We start from the raw sequence: 16,919 nt of genomic DNA on the forward strand, positions 1-16,919 counted from the left end.
TATATAGTACACAATATACAGGTATATAATATATGCCATTTAGCAGACGTTTTTATCCAAAGCGATGCGTACATTTTCTACGTTTGGGTGGTCCGGGAATTGAACCCACTATCCTGGAGCCTTGCTCTACCAACCATCTAGATGGATGGGAGGTGAGACATTATCATCTCAAACATGATCCTAATCATTATTAAACATGATCTCCATCATACTGTGTTATACTGGAGAAAGTAAAGGCGCTAGAGGAGTGCCTGTCCCACATTGAGAGCTGGGAGGTGGGTTAGACACCAGCAAATACAGCCCTTACAATATAGTGTATAATACACAGTGGCATGTGTACCTTTATAATGACAGGTGATGACCAGGGCTCTGGTCAAAAGAAGTGCGCTTTATGAGGAATAGGGATGCAATTTGGGATACATTCAGAGTCATGGAGAGTCACAGAGAGTCACAGAGAGTCACAGAGAGTCACAGAGATTCACAGAGAGTCACAGAGAGTGCCCAAGACATGGATCATCCAGTGCTGAAAGAAGGCTTCTTAACAAAACTAGGCCCTTGTCAGAGAGTCAGCTTCATTTTGAAGAGTCATGTTTTGATTACCATGATTTTGATCAGCTGTGCGTGGTTTTGATCAGTTATGATAAAGATGGCTGGGCTGTGGTTTTGATCAGTTATGATAAAGATGGCTGGGCTGTGGTTTTGATCAGTTATGATAAAGATGGCTGTGCTGTGGTTTTGATCAGTTATGATAAAGATGGCTGTGGTTTTGATCAGTTATGATAAAGATGGCTGGGCTGTGGTTTTGATCAGTTATGATAAAGATGGCTGTGCTGTGGTTTTGATCAGTTATGATAAAGATGGCTGGGCTGTGGTTTTGATCAGTTATGATAAAGATGGCTGTGCTGTGGTTTTGATCAGTTATGATAAAGATGGCTGTGCTGTGGTTTTGATCAGTTATGATAAAGATGGCTGTGCTGTGGTTTTGATCAGTTATGATAAAGATGGCTGTGGTTTTGATCAGTTATGATAAAGATGGCTGTGGTTTTGATCAGTTATGATAAAGATGGCTGTGCTGTGGTTTTGATCAGTTATGATAAAGATGGCTGGGCTGTGGTTTTGATCAGTTATGATAAAGATGGCTGTGCTGTGGTTTTGATCAGTTATGATAAAGATGGCTGTGCTGTGGTTTTGATCAGTTATGATAAAGATGGCTGTGCTGTGGTTTTGATCAGTTATGATAAAGATGGCTGTGCTGTGGTTTTGATGTTATGATAAAGATGGCTGTGCTGTGGTTTTGATCCGTTATGATAAAGATGGCTGTGTGGTTTTGATCAGTTATGATAAAGATGGCTGTGCTGTTTTGATCCGTTTGATAAAGATGGTGGTTTTGATCAGTTATGATAAAGATGGCTGATCAGTTATGATAAAGATGGCTGGGCTGTGGTTTTGATCAGTTATGATAAAGATGGCTGGGCTGTGGTTTTGAAATGATAAAGATGGCTGTGCTGTGGTTTTGATCAGTTATGATAAAGATGGCTGTGCTGTGGTTTTGATCAGTTATGATAAAGATGGCTGTGCTGTGGTTTTGATTGGTTATGATAAAAAGGGTTCTAGATTTTCCAGATCTGTCCAGAGAGGTCAGCTCCGTGCCTCTGTGTTGTTTTACGGGACTTGTTGACAACAGGGTGTGTTGTTAGTGTCAACTGTGCATGTAGGCCTGCCAGGCTTTCCGGGTTGCATCACAAATGGCACCCTCTTCTCGTTATAGTGCACTACTTTTGACCAGGCCCCAAAGGGATTCCCATTGGGCTCTGGTCAAACGTAGTGCACTATGTAGGGATAGGGTGCCATTCAGAAACTAAGCCCTGGGTCACAACAAAACACACCACAGAATCAGAAACAGTTGGATAATATTTTATGAGGAAAATGTAACTGGAATGTCTTCTTATAAAAGACAGACGCAGCCTGAAATAAAATGATCGTGACTCAGATTCATTTAGTTTTTTTCTTTTGCGGACGGATGCAGACACATTTTGACACTGGCTTAATCTTTCTGCCCTGTTAAACCCATTTAGCAGGAGAGGGACATTCTAAACATTTACGTTTGTGGCAGGGGTAACTTTGTCATACAAACCTCTATATAAGTCCCAAATGGCACCCTATTCTCTCTTAGAGCGCACTACTTTTGAGCAGAAGCACACTATATAGGGAACAGGGTGCCATTTGGGATGCACTCGCACTGAAAGACTGAAAGGAAGTGAACTTGATGAGACTCAAACTGTTTGTTGGACATGGTGTTCTAGGACAATCTCTTCTGTCTTTAACACAACAGAATTTTTGTTAAGCACAGACTGACCTTTTGGAAGAGAATCCAAGTGTCTGGTTTAGCCTTTAGAGGTTCTGGTTCGTCAATGGCTATTTGTCAGAGTGTTACTGCAAATTGGGAAAATAACAACACACACACACACACACACACACACACACACACACACACACACACACACACACACACACACACACACACACACACACACACACACACACACACACACACACACACACACACACACAGAAGTGTAATGTGTTTCAGGAAAAGGGTGGAGTAGCATGACGTTTGCACGCCATGGTCTTAGAGCTGTTCCGTGGTTTCCTCAATAGCTTTTATTAATTATAAACATTAGGTAATTCTGGAGCAGGTCACTACTCTACAAGCCAGACACTGTTCTCTATTAGACGGGCCTAGGAGAGAGAAAAAACTGAAAGGCAGAGGGAGAGACAGAGCAAAAGAGAGGGGGGAGCAGATTGAGAAAGAGAGGGTGAGGGGAGAAATGGAGAGAGACCAAAGACAAAGGCAGATGAAGGAAAAGGGAGAACAGAGAGAAGGAGAGAAATGTCTTGTATTTCTATGTGTGGGTGTTTGAAGAATGGAGAGAGGGAGGGAGGGCCAGCTGAACGGCCTCAGTCAGTTTTTCCTCTGTCGCTTCCAGGTCGCGGCTGATAGCTCGTTAGTGTAGAACCTTCTTTGCATCTGTGTGCCCTTGGGTCACCATGGCAGCCAGGTTCACCGACCCTGCCGTGGGAGAGAGAGTTAAGTTACGTCCCAAATAGCACCCGACTCCCTATGTAGTGCACTACTTTTGATCAGGGCCCTATAGGGATTCCCATAGAGGTCTGGTCAAAAGTAATGCACTATATAGAGAGAGGGTGCCATTTGGGACTCAGACAGGATAGGGCGAGGGACCACAGTGGTCAACAGAGCGATGGCTGCCAGCGGTTGCCACGACGATGATTGCCCATTGGTCAAGGCTTCTATGTCTGTGCTGTGTCACCCGGTCTCTTGGGTCTCAGTTTGGAAGTGGTAATAGTAATGTCCAAAACCCGAAAACTTAAAGCAGACATTGACTATCCCTTTGAGCACGGTGAAGTTATTAATTACACTTTGGATGGTGTATCAATACACCCAGTCACTACAAAGATCCTAAAAGTTACCGGAGAGGAAAGAATGTGCTCAGGGATTTCACCATGAGGCCAATGGTTACAGAGAGTTTAATGGCCGTGATGGGAGCAAACTGAGGGTGGATCAACAATGTAGTTACTCCACAATACTAACCTAATTGACAGAGTAAAAAGAAGGAAGGCTGTGCAGAATAAAAACATTTCAAAATATGCATCCTGTTTGCAACAAGGCACTAAAGTAACACTGCAAAAAATGTGGCAAAGCAATTAACTTGGTCTTGAATACAAAGTGTTATGTTTGGGTCAAATCCAATACACCACATCACTGAGTACCACTCTCCATATTTTCAAGCATGGTGGTGGCTGGATCATGTTATGGGTATGCTTTTAATAGTTCAGGACTTGGGAGTTTTTCAGGATACAAAAATAAATTAAATGGAGCTAAGCACAGGCAAAATCCTAGAGGAAACTTGGTTCAGTCTGCTTTATACCAGACACTGGGAGATGAATTCACCTTTCAGCAGGACAATAACCTAAAACACAAGGCTAAATCTACACTGGAGTTGCTAACCAAGAAAAGAGTGAATGTTTCCGAGAGCCGAGTTAGTTTTAACTTACACTACCGTTCAAATGTTAGGGTCACTTAGAAATGTCCTTGTTTTCCATGAAAACATACAGTGGCAAGAAAAAGTATTTGAACCCTTTGGAATTACCTGGATTGCTGCAGAAATGGGTCATGAAATGTAATCTGATCTCCATCTAGGTCACAACAATTGACAAACACAGTCTAGTTAAACTAATAACACACAAACAATTATACGTTTTCATTACGTCTTTACTGAACACACCGTGTAAGCATTTACAGTCTAGGGTGGGAAAAGTATGTGAACCCTTGGATTTAATAACTGGTTGACCCTCCTTTGGCAGCAATAACCTCAAACAAAAGTTTTCTGTAGTTGAAGATCAGACCTTCACAAATGGCAGGAGGAATTTTGGACCATTCATCTTTACAAAACTGTTTCAGTTCAGCAATATTCTTAGGATGTCTGGTGTGAAATGCTCTCGAAGTCATGTCACAGCATTGGGTTGAGGTCAGGACTCTGACTGGGCCACTCCAGAAGGTGCATATTTTCTTCTGTTGAAGCCATTCTGTTGTTGATTTACTTCTGTGTTTTGGGCCATTGTCCTGTTGCATCACCCAACTTCGGTTAAGCTTCAATTGGCAGACAGCTTAACATTCTCCTGCAAGATGTTTTGATAGACTTGGGAATTAATTTTTCCGTCGATGATCGCTAGCTGTCCAGGGCCTGAGGTAGCAAAGCAGCCCCAAACCATGATGCTCCCTCCACCAAACTTTACAGTTGGGATGAGGTTTTGAAGTTGGTGTGCTGTGCCTTTTGTTTCTCCACACGTAGTGTTGTGTTCCTTCCAAACATCTCAACTTTAGTTTCATCTGTCCACAGAATATTTTGCCAGAAGCGCTGTGGAACACCCAGGTGCACTTTTGCGAACTTCAGCAGTGGCTTCTTCCGTGGTGTCCTCCCATGAACGATCTAGAAGAAAAAGAAACGCACACCTATTTAGGAGAGGTGCTGGTTAGTGGAGTAGAAAACTTGAAAATAAGAATTAAAGAGAGCCGCACACTCTAGGAGCTCAGATGCAAAAATTGAATTACCAACGTTTCGACAGCCAAGCTGTCTTCATCAGGGTATAATCACAAACACTGCGGGATTACTCGTTTATATAGTGTCAAAAGACACAGGTGTCTGTAATCATGATTTTAGGATGTGCCAATGTTTGTGAACAATTCCCTTAATTTGTTTGAATAGCGGTTAGTTAGAACACAAGAATGCGTCTTTTTGCGAGACTGACCTTGAAAAAGGTCATGTCTCGTTTTGTTTTGAATTTTCTCAATGGCAATAATAATCTGATCATTTTTGTAGCCCCTCTCCTTGAACTTTCTTTGCGTCTCAGCCATATTTCTGTCGAAATCTGATTGTTTTTTGCAAATTCTTTTGATTCGACAGAACTGGCTGTAGGGCAAACTATTTTTCAAGGGAAGTGGGTGACAACTATCAGCCCTCAACAAACATGTTAGCATGTTCCAGAGAGTTCTGTAAGTCTTTAGCTGACACTAGCATTCTTCTTAACCTCATCAAGCATTCTGCGCTGTGCTCTTGCAGTCATCTTTGCTGGATGGCCACTCCTAGGGAGAGTAGCAACAGTGCTGAACTTTCTCCATTTATAGACAATTTGTTTTACTGTGGACTGATGAACATCAAGGATTTTAGAGATACTTTTGTAACCTTTTCCAGCTTCATGCAAGTCAACCATTCTTAATCTTAGGTCTTCTGGGAGCTCTTTTGTTCGAGGCATGGTTCACATCAGGCAATGCTTCTTGTGAAGGCAGGGCAGCTCTAACCAACATCTCCACTATCTCATTGATTGGACTCCAGGTTAGCTGACTCCTGACTCAATTAACTTTTGGAAAAGTCATGGGTTCACATACTTTTCCCAACCTACACTGTGAATGTTTAAATTATATATTCAATATACATAATAAAAATACAATAATTTGTGTGTTATTAGTTTAAACACACTGTGTTTGTCTATTGTGAAGATGAAGATCAGAACAAATTTTATGACTAATTTATGCAGAAATCCAGGTAATTCCAAAGGGTTCACATAATTGTTCTTGCCACTGTACATGAAATGAGTTGCAAAATGAATAGGAAGTATAGTCAAGATGTTGACAAGGTTACAAATAATGCTTTTTAATTGAAATAATAATTCCTGTCCTTCAAACTTTGCTTTCATCAAAGAATCCTCCATTTGCCGCAATTACAGCCTTGCAGACCGTTGGCATTCTAGTTGTCAATTTGTTGAGGTTATCTGAAGAGATTTCATCCCATGTTTCCTGAAGCCCCTCCCACAAATTGGATAAATCTATAGATTAATTGGATAAATCTACTTAAATCTATAGCAAGACCTGGAAATGTTTGTCTAGCAATGATCGACAATCAATTTGACAGAGCTTGAAGAATTTTGAAAAGAATAATGGGCAAATATGGTAGCACAATCCATGTATGGAAAGCTCTTAAAGGCTTACCCAGAAAGACTCACAGCTGTAATCACTGCCAAAGGTGCTTCTACATAGTATTGACTCAGGAGTGTGAATACTATTGTAAATGAGATATTTCTGTATTTCGTTGTCAGTAAATTTGCTAAAGTTTCTGAAAACATGTTTTCACTTTGTCATTATTGGGGTTTTGTGTGTAGGTGGCTGAGAGGAAAAGTATATTTATATATTCCGTTTTGAATTCAGGCTGTAACACAAAGTGGATGAAGTCAAAGGGTGTGAATACATTCTGAAGGTGTACTGTATGCTGTTTCTCTCTCTCTCTCTTTTCACTCGCTCACTTTCTCTTCTTTTATTATGTCTGGCACTCCTCTGACAGTTAAAAGAGGGGAATGAGAGTTAGATGAAACAGACCGTGGACTGTGAAGTGTTGTTTAGACTTCAGGCCCCACTACTCACTCAATAGCCTTTCTATGGAACAGCTGTGGGCTGGAGAGAGTGAGGGGAGAGAGAGAGAGAGAGAGAGAGTAGAACACAGCAAGTGAGACAAATACAGAAGTAGTGCACTACATAGGGAGCCATTTTGAAAGCAGACTTGGACTGTTCTCTCACAGGAGGTGTTCCAGTGGACAGGAAGTTGAGGATTAGTGTGTAGTCTGGACCGGTGGCAGTGGCATTCAGCTGGGCTGGCCTCCACTGCTAGAAATCAACACCTCACCTGGCCTTGGGCAAGGAAGAAGTACTCTGAGAAAGATGGATGAGGGAGCGGAACGGAAAGGAGGAGAGAGGTAGTGGACCAGCGAGTTGTCAAAAAGAAAAGAGGGAAAGAGAGCGATAAAGGTAGATAAAGATGGAGGAAAGAGAGCGATAAAGATAGATGAAGATGGAGGAAAGAGAGCGATAAAGGTAGATAAAGATGGAGGAAAGAGAGCGATAAAGGTAGGTAAAGATGGAGGAAAGAGAGCGATAAAGATAGATGAAGATGGAGGAAAGAGAGCGATAAAGGTAGATAAAGATGGAGGAAAGAGAGCGATTAAAGTAGATAAAGATGGAGGAAAGAGAGCGATAAAGGTAGATAAAGATGGAGGAAAGAGAGCGATTAAGGTAGATAAAGATGGAGGAAAGAGAGCGATAAAGGTAGATAAAGATGGAGGAAAGAGAGCGATAAAGATAGATGAAGATGGAGGAAAGAGAGCGACAAAGGTAGATGAAGATGGAGGAAAGAGAGCGATAAAGGTAGATAAAGATGGAGGAAAGAGAGCGATAAAGGTAGATAAAGATGGAGGAAAGAGAGCGATAAAGGTAGATGAAGATGGAGGAAAGAGAGCGATAAAGGTAGATAAAGATGGAGGAAAGAGAGCGATAAAGGTAGATAAAGATGGAGGAAAGAGAGCGATAAAGGTAGATAAAGATGGAGGAAAGAGAGCGATAAAGGTAGATAAAGATGGAGGAAAGAGAGCGATAAAGAGATAAAGATGGAGGAAAGAGAGCGATAAAGGTAGATAAAGATGGAGGAAAGAGAGCGATAAAGGTAGATAAAGATGGAGGAAAGAGAGCGATAAAGGTAGATAAAGATGGAGGAAAGAGAGCGATAAAGGTAGATAAAGATGGAGGAAAGAGAGCGATAAAGGTAGATAAAGATGGAGGAAAGAGAGCGATAAAGGTAGATGAAGATGGAGGAAAGAGAGCGATAAAGGTAGATGAAGATGGAGGAAAGAGAGCGATAAAGGTAGATAAAGATGGAGGAAAGAGAGCGATAAAGGTAGATAAAGATGGAGGAAAGAGAGCGATAAAGGTAGATAAAGATGGAGGAAAGAGAGAGAGAGAGAGAGAATGAGTTCCTCAGCAGGAGGAAATGTTTAGCATATTGTCTGGCTCTGCTCGTTCCGGGAGTTATATTTAGATCTGACAGGCAGGGTGGATCATTCCCAACATAGTTGTCAAGGTAAGGAGAAGGGCTGTGGAGTTTATCGCACCCTATTCCCTACATCGTGCACGACTACTGCTGTAGGCTCTTGTCAAAAGCCGTGCACTGTATAGAGAATAGGGTGCCATTTGGGACGTAGTCACATATCCACATGGTGGGACTTGGTAGGATGTTATTATACAGTAGTAACAGCTCTATTCTTTCAAGTCCCCAGTCAATCTAAAGCTGAGGAAGTGTGTTGTGTTTTTACAGACCCCTTAAGAGACAGACCAGGAAAGGCATTCAGAGAAAGGCCATGCATAGTGAATTGAACTACCTAAGGAGCGACTGTGTACTGCATGCATACACTGTTAGGCATAGTGCATAGTAGTGTCCTATGTCATGGCGGCCACGCAGCAAAACCCTCCAGACAAACACAATCCTGTGATCACGTAGTTCAACGCATAATGGACACACAATCAACCATTCACTGTATAATATGTGGCGGGCTACATATTTCACCAGTCGCCACACTATTACAGCAGAACACTGACGAGGACCAACGGAACGGGTGGATCCTCTGGCCTGGTCGAGTAACTAAGTCTACACCGTATCGACACCACTGTGCGTCTCTTCCCAGGGTTCCAATATAACAGACACGTGTACAGAGATGTTGATGCATGGAGTCCTGCTGAAGATCTCAGCGGGTAACATCCAGGAACGCATCTTCTTCCTCTTCGACAACCTGCTGGTCTACTGCAAGAAGAAAAACAGGTGGGACCGGACTGCCACACTTCTCTCTCTCTCTCTCTCTCTCTCTCTCTCTCTCTCTCTCTCTCTGACAACTTGGTTTCCCCTTAGCGTAGGCTTGTCGAGAGACTTTAAGCAGCAACAGCTACTTTCTATCTGTCCCCATCTGTGTGTCGTTTCATTAGCCAGAAGGGCCTTGTATAGTTCGCTAGCCCAGGTATCTACCCGTTTCTGTGTGTTGCCATGCCTTGTGTGACGAGACGATGTTAAGTTGGCTTCGATGTTGTCCCCAGGCGTTTAAAAAACAGCAAGGCAGCTACAGAGGGGCCGCGTTACCTGTTCAGAGGAAGAATCAACACCGAGGTGATGGAGGTGGAGAACGTAGATGACGGAACAGGTGAGTTCTACCGCTAACGGGTCACTCGGGGGGTGTCTCAAACGGCACCCTGTCCCCTAGATAAGTGTCCTATTTGAGATGCAACCCTTATCCTAGTTCGCAACCCAGCTACCATCCAGTGCTCGGGAGGAAACTCTGCACTAACAACAAGTCACCTTTATTGCAGTATTTCTGCTCTCGAAAGTGGATTCGTTATCTCCATGTACAGCCGACAATCTGTATTTCTTCATGAAGACAATCAATTCACTTTTTGGTGCGGCAACTCATTGTTCCCAATTTGCTGTTTGGATGGATTGATTTTGTCTCCACGGATCAGAACACATTTGTACTGTTCTTGCTTCATACTTTGTGCATCCTAAATGGTACCCTGTTCTCTACATAGTGCAATCATTTTGAGAAGGGTACATAGGGCTCGGGTCAAAGGTAGTGCACTGTAAGAGAGAATAGGGTACCATTTGGAATTCAGAACCCTTTAGGGTTGTGTTTGTTATTCGGCGGCAGGTAGCCTAGCGGTTAGAGCGTCGGGCTAATAACCAAAAGGCTGCTGTGTTGAATACCTGAGCCGACAAGGTGAAGAATCTGTCTGTGCGCTTGAGCAAGGCACTTGACCCTAATTTGCTCCAGGGGCGTGCCATACTACTATGGCTGACCCCAACTATCTGGTGTATGTGACAATAAAACATGTATTTTTATTTTATTTGGGTTTTTTGTTTTCCAGAAGCTCTTGAGATCTCAGATCTCTATTTCCTGTTTTGACAGTTAATCAATTCAGATGGCGACCCAGTCGATCGGGTTAGATGCCCTCCCAGCCAAGTGTATGAAATGTCAATCAGTGATGGATGAGGAGTGTTTTAATTTACAGCCTACTTAGATTTTATAGTCTACTGCACACAGAGCCATAACACAGTCTACACTCTTAGAAAAAAAGGTGCTTTCTAGAACCTAAAAGGGTTCTTCGGCTGTCCCCATAGGAGAACCGTTTGGAGAACCCTTGTTGGTTCCAGGAGAAACTTTTTAGGTTCCAAGTAGAACTGTTTTGGGTTCAGTGTAGAACCCTTTCCACAGAGGGCTCTACCTAGAACCCAAAATGGTTCTACCTGGAACCAAAAAGGGTTCTCCTATTGGGACAGCTGAAGAACCCTTTTGGAACCAGTGTAGTGTTGTTTCAAAATGTTGAGATAAAGGAACTAAAGGACCTGTAAGCAGAATTATAGCAGACAATAGTGCTGAGCGATTAATCCACATTTTGGTTATTTTTCAGTTTTTAAACAACTAATTGACCGACGTCGGTTATATCTACGTCTCATTCGCGGCTGTACGTCTTCTCCACTGTACGCCTGCCAAGGCCACCAACAATATGATTCAAACACACACACGGAGAAGCAGAGGATTCTGCCTCTGTCACTCACACACATGTGCTCCAGAGGATCTAGGAGAGTGGGATAGGATTTGTAAATTCCATTTAATCTCTCCTTCCCTCTGTTTCTGGATGAGTGATGTGACATTAGCTCATTCTTGCTAAAAGGTCTAGCAGTCGATAGGCATAAAGTGCTGCCAAACTGTGCAAAGAAAATCGTCATAAATCCTTCAAGTAGTCAACGGAACAAAGGAAGCAGGTTTTATTGACATTCCAGAAGGGAAGTACTCTGGTATTGAGCTAATGTGAAATGACCCGAGTTATTCTTGTCGGTTCTGCCAAAGGCCTCATCCTGAACCTACGGTGGGATTGATAATGGACTAGTAATGAGATAGCTGCTACCACTGTGCTTTTAGCCTGTGCATGAAACTATGACAATGGAGATGACAGATTCCTTTTCCACATTCTCGACTCCAGATTCCAGAGTCCGTAATCCAGATTCCGTGTTCCCGAGTGGAACCCACCATCGCCCTGTAATCAGTCTAATCATGGAGGCCCCTCTGGAGTGTTTCATTGGATGATCGATTGGCTCGGTTTCATGTGGTCCATCTCATTTAGGTCTGGTCCCCAGGAGCTCTCTACCAGCCTACCAGGGGTCCACTCTGCTCTGTTTACACCTAAAGTACACCCATTCTGGAATGGATACAGTTGCTGAGAGATGGATAGTCCTCTATTTCAAACAAACAGTCTAGAAGAAATCCCAGAACTCGTATAAGACACCAGAGGGCCACAACAGAAGTGAAGCCATTGCTCCAACCCTTAGGATCCTTAAGTTGAGGGGCCATGGTATAAGAGGAGTGAAGGACTGTGGCCTTGTCTCTGAGGCTGCGTCACTGATGACACCCTATTCCCTATGTAGTGCACTACTTCAACCAGGGCCCATAGAAGTGCACAATATAGGGAATAGGGTGCCAGTTCTGGTCAAGAATAGTGCACTACGTGGGAATAATAATAATAGTGCATATTTGGGACGCGTGCTAAGTGTGTTGTGTTTGTGTGTCTCTTGGTTTGCAGCGGATTACCACAGCAGCGGGAACATAGTGAACAACGGCTGGAAGATCCACAACACAGCCAAGAACAAGTGGTTTGTGTGCATGGCCAAGACCCCAGAGGAGAAACAGGAGTGGCTGGAGGCTATCCTCAAAGAGAGGGAGAGGAGAAAAAGTTAGTAGCCATATAGTATCTGATACTGTGTGTGTGTGTGTGTGTGTGTGTGTGTGTGTGTGTGTGTGTGTGTGTGTGTGTGTGTGTGTGTGTGCCATAATATATCCCAAGTTGTGACATTTTGGAAACCTTTGTGGATGTCAGTATATCCTCCTATCTAAGATACTCGGGCACAAGAACTAGACTTGCAGGTAGAATGAATAAAACTGAGCTATTTTTCTAACACAAGATGTCTTCTGTTAAGTCTATTTCTATCCTCTTGCTCGTCCTCCTCCCCCTTCCCTCTCTCTTCCTGCTTTTCCACCTGCTACTACTGCTCTTCCTCCTGCTCTCCCTCTTCCTCCTCCTGCCTCTCCTCCTGTAGTGTTTCAGCACCAGGGTGTGATATGCTACTTTAATGTGAGAAGAGAAATGAGATGGATTGGTAGGCAGTATGCTCTTTCTATGTCTGGATACATATACACATGTACTCCAATATATTTGCACTCTGGCACTTTACAGTGCAATGGAGCAGAATGTTCTGTTTTCTCTTTTCAAAACTGGTTGAACGGCTGTTTTTACCCTGTAGGCACCTGCTACTTACAACAGGTGTGATAAATTACACATAAACAAACCAAATTAATTAGAATTTTGAATTATTTAGTCCAGGGCATTTTTGGCTTTGAAATGAAAAATCTAAATTTCCATTGAGATATTTTTTTTATTTTTTTGTCCTGTGCAGTTATAAGTCAAACAAAAAAAGTTGTTATTCAATTTCAACTTATTTTAGAAGAAATAGTGAATCATGAAAGGGAGACAGTATATTGGACCGCATCTGTACCAATAGGAAACAGTACTCCTTTGGCTTGAATGTTGACTGTCGCCTCCTATCCCGTTCTCTCTTTCCTTCCCTCTAGCGTTGAGGCTGGGGATGGAGCAGGACACGTGGGTGATGGTGTCAGAGAAAGGAGAGAAGCTCTATCACCTGATGACTAAGCAGGGACACCTCATCAAGGACAGGAAACGCAAGCTCACCACATTCCCCAAGTGCTTCCTGGGAAGGTAGGCTGATCTGTCTAGCTCCTCTCTCTCATACAGGTGGGTGTCTGCATTTGTTTTTTTCTGTGTTGGTGTGTGTGTGTCTCTATCGCTCTGTCTGTCTGTGTTTCCTGGGAAGGAAAGCCTCCCACCCTGAAGACCTCCCACCCTATAACCCTATGTTATCCTGACCAATGATAATTGAGGTTTGGTCTGGTGAGTGTTTTGTTGATGGTGCGTTTTATGTCTCGAAAATAAGCGTGGCCGTCATTCCCAAAATGTTCACATGAGCTTCCGAGTTGGACGTCCCAAAGTTGTGGCAGCCACTCACTGTAGCCTGCATCGTTTCCTGTAGCCTGCATCGTTTCCTGTAGCCTGCATCGTTTCCTGTAGCCTGCATCGTTTCCTGTAGGCTCCAATGAGGGGTTTTCACGCCACGTTTATGCAATTTCTGACGTTCTAAAACCCTTCGCATTGGCTTCCCCTCTGAGTGGGAAGTCCCCTAGTCTTCAGAGGAAAACACCAGCATGTCTGGCAGAGGGAGATGACACTGTAGTGAATTTCACAGACTGGATTGGATCTACACTATCTACACTATCTACAGGATCTACTACTTATGTACTTGAGCTGAGCTGTACTATTGTCATGATGTCTGATCTGAACAATCCTAGAAAAATACATAACTCCTTCTGGTTGGTGGATTATCCAGCTACAGACAGACGGGCAGAAGCTAGTTCTATACAGATGACCATTACTATGACACAGAGTACAGTAGCTACAGTGTGTCTATTGAAACGCTACATTTCAGTGAGTAATACCATCAACACCTAATACCTTCTCTCCTAAATCTGGATCAGTCTCTCCATCCCTCCTCTCAATCTGAAATCTGTCCAGACTTGTAAAGGAAGAAAGATGGGGGGGGGGGGGGGCAGAACATCAGTGTTTTAGCTGAACAGAGATCAGTTCCCCGGCTGTTCAGTCACGGGAAATGAAATCCAGCAGGTTTTCACTATGATTCTTATTTGTGGATTATTGGTTGGCTATGTGCGGATGGCGGAGTGTGTGTGTGTGTGCGCGCGTGCGTGCGTGCATTTGTCTGTGTGTGTGTGTGTGTGTCCATGTTCTCTACCGTAACATTGTCAAGAATGTCTCTTTTAATCTTTACTAAAGTGATGCCCTAAAAAGCATGTGTGTATTTGTGTGTGTGTGTGTATGTGCTGGATTGCCATTGCTTGGCCAGTGATAAATCGCAGGGTGATATCCTCTGTGGTTCCTGCTGACCTCTCTCTCAGTGCGTCCCAAATGTCACCCTATTCCGTATGTAGTGCGGTACTTTTGACCAGTGACCATAGGTCTCTGGTCAAAAGTAGTGCACCATGTAGGGAATAGGGTGCCATTTGGCACGAAGGATCAGAGCCTAGCAGGATTACTGTTAAAGTCTCCGCTGAGGTGTGTGTGTGTGTGTGTGTGTGTGTGTGTGTGTGTGTGTGTGTGTGTGTGTGTGTGTGTGTGTGTGTGTGTGTGTGTGTGTGTGTGTGTGACCAGACAGTGTGTTAGTGGTCTCATATCAAATGGTTACACTCATAACACCAGCCATGTTGAGTTAGGGTCACAGTCTAAACATTTCTGTGTTATCCACTTTCTGTTGATAGGAAATAACTTTATAAAGGCTGTCCCAAGTGGCACCCTATAGGCCTTGGTCAAAAGTAGTGCACTATATAGGGAATAGGATTTTATTTGTGATGAAACCAAAGGCTCTTTCCCCCCAAACATTTTAATTCCATTCCTTTTTCAGACAGATTTCATCAATGTAGCTTTAATCACCTATAGCATGGATGCTCTACCGTAACACTGTCAACAATGTCTCTTTAATCCTTACTAAAGTGATGCCCTAAAACAGTTCAATCTCGTCTCATTTCATTGATTACAAACATATAATGGAGAACAGTGCTTGGAGCCGAGGCTGTTCACACAAGATATTTCCAACTTGGATCATGGGTAGCCAGACCATTAGGAGATATACATTGACATGATTTGGTGACTCTAGACTAGCTTATTGATCGACCGGATACTTTGTGAGTGGACTGAACATAGAGTAGCACGACTACACACAAAGTAACCGTTAATAAGGGCTTTATAAACCACAACACTTTGTCAAAGCTCTGTGCTTCCTCAAACCCTTTCTGGACATTCAATAGACCTGTTCTGGTGATATAATGCAATCCTAGACATTACAAAACACAATCGGCTGTCACGTGATGTACCAAAAACAGACATCGAATGAGTCTAAAATACCCTATTCCCTATATAGTGCCCTACATTTGACCAGGGCCCTATAGGTTGTTTATCGTATAGGGCCCTATAGGTTGTTTATCGTATAGGGCCCTATAGGTTGTTTATCGTATAGGGCCCTATAGGTTGTTCATCGTATAGGCCCTATAGGTTGTTTATCGTATAGGGCCTTATAGGTTGTTTATCGTATAGGGCCCTATAGGTTGTTTATCGTATAGGGCCCTATAGGTTGTTTATCGTATAGGGCCCTATAAGTTGTTTATTGTATAGGGCCCTATAGGTTGTTCATCATATAGGGCCCTATAGGTTGTTTATCATATAGGGCCCTATAGGTTGTTTATCATATAGGGCCCTATAGGTTGTTTATCGTATAGGGCCCTATAGGTTGTTTATCGTATAGGGCCCTATAGGTTGTTTATCATATAGGGCCCTATAGGTTGTTTATCATATAGGGCCCTATTGTAACGCTCATCTTCTTCTTCTGACGAGGAGTAAGAGATATCGGACCAATTTGCAGTATGGAAAGTGTCCATTTTAATATGTAAAACTGAATACTACATAATACAAAATAACAAAGTGAAACAAACGAAACAGTCCCGTGTGGCACAAACACTAACACGGAAAATAATCACCCACAACTCAAAAGTGAAACCAGGCTCCCTAAGTATGATTCTCAATCAGGGACAACGATTGACAGCTGCCTCTAATTGAGAACCATACCAGGCCAAACACAGAAATCCCAAATCATAGAAAAAGGAACATAGACAACCCACCCAACTCACGCCCTGACCATACTAAACAAAGACATAACAACAGAACTAAGGTCAGAACGTGACACCTATAGGTTGTTTATCGTATAGGGCCCTATAGGTTGTTTATCGTAATGAACAATATCAGCAAAATGTCCACGATTACTAGCCTGTTTGGTCAGTGTCAATCGTTTTCTGTTTAGCGTCACAGCTCTGTATGTGTGTGGAGGTATGTGAGAGAGAAACGCCCCGATGTTCTGAGTCTCTTTCTTTCTCAGTCTCTCTGTCTCGCTGAGGCATGCCAGTTTATTTACAAGTTCTGAACTCCTCTCTAATTTCTGGGGTATAATTGTGGTCTGTGATCAGATAACATCCAACAGAAACCATTTCTGGTGGTCATCTTCAGGCAGTTGTCATTCCATTGTAGATGTGTAACACACACACGCACAAGCACACATGCACAGTCAGAGATGGGGCTCACTAGTAAACAAATCCTCTTTTGTGATGTCAGGTTTACGTTTTTAGAGCAATGTGTTGCTAATGTATTGTTACAGTAAGGTTATTGTTTATTTTGTGTCTTTTGTAAACATGCCAAGACTTACAGAATACAAAAAAACTCAGTACAAATATTTAGCTTGAGGTTTATTGCTTCCTGTATTGAATATAAACCTGCTTAGTGCCGCTTACCAATA

At 42.9% G+C, this 16,919-nt stretch overlaps 1 protein-coding gene across 1 annotated transcript in view; it reads left to right on the plus strand.

The window, feature by feature from the left end:
- Window positions 1-16,919, plus strand: part of prex2 (phosphatidylinositol-3,4,5-trisphosphate-dependent Rac exchange factor 2) — a 221,707-nt gene that overhangs the window by 51,247 nt on the left and 153,541 nt on the right. Inside the window, 4 exon segments of the mRNA XM_064941020.1 lie at window positions 9,082-9,215; window positions 9,485-9,588; window positions 12,020-12,169; window positions 13,066-13,210. Of these exon segments, the coding sequence (XP_064797092.1) occupies window positions 9,082-9,215; window positions 9,485-9,588; window positions 12,020-12,169; window positions 13,066-13,210 (533 nt within the window).

Source organism: Oncorhynchus masou, chromosome 28 (assembly GCF_036934945.1).
Source record: "Oncorhynchus masou masou isolate Uvic2021 chromosome 28, UVic_Omas_1.1, whole genome shotgun sequence".
Taxonomy (NCBI): Eukaryota; Metazoa; Chordata; class Actinopteri; order Salmoniformes; family Salmonidae; genus Oncorhynchus; species Oncorhynchus masou.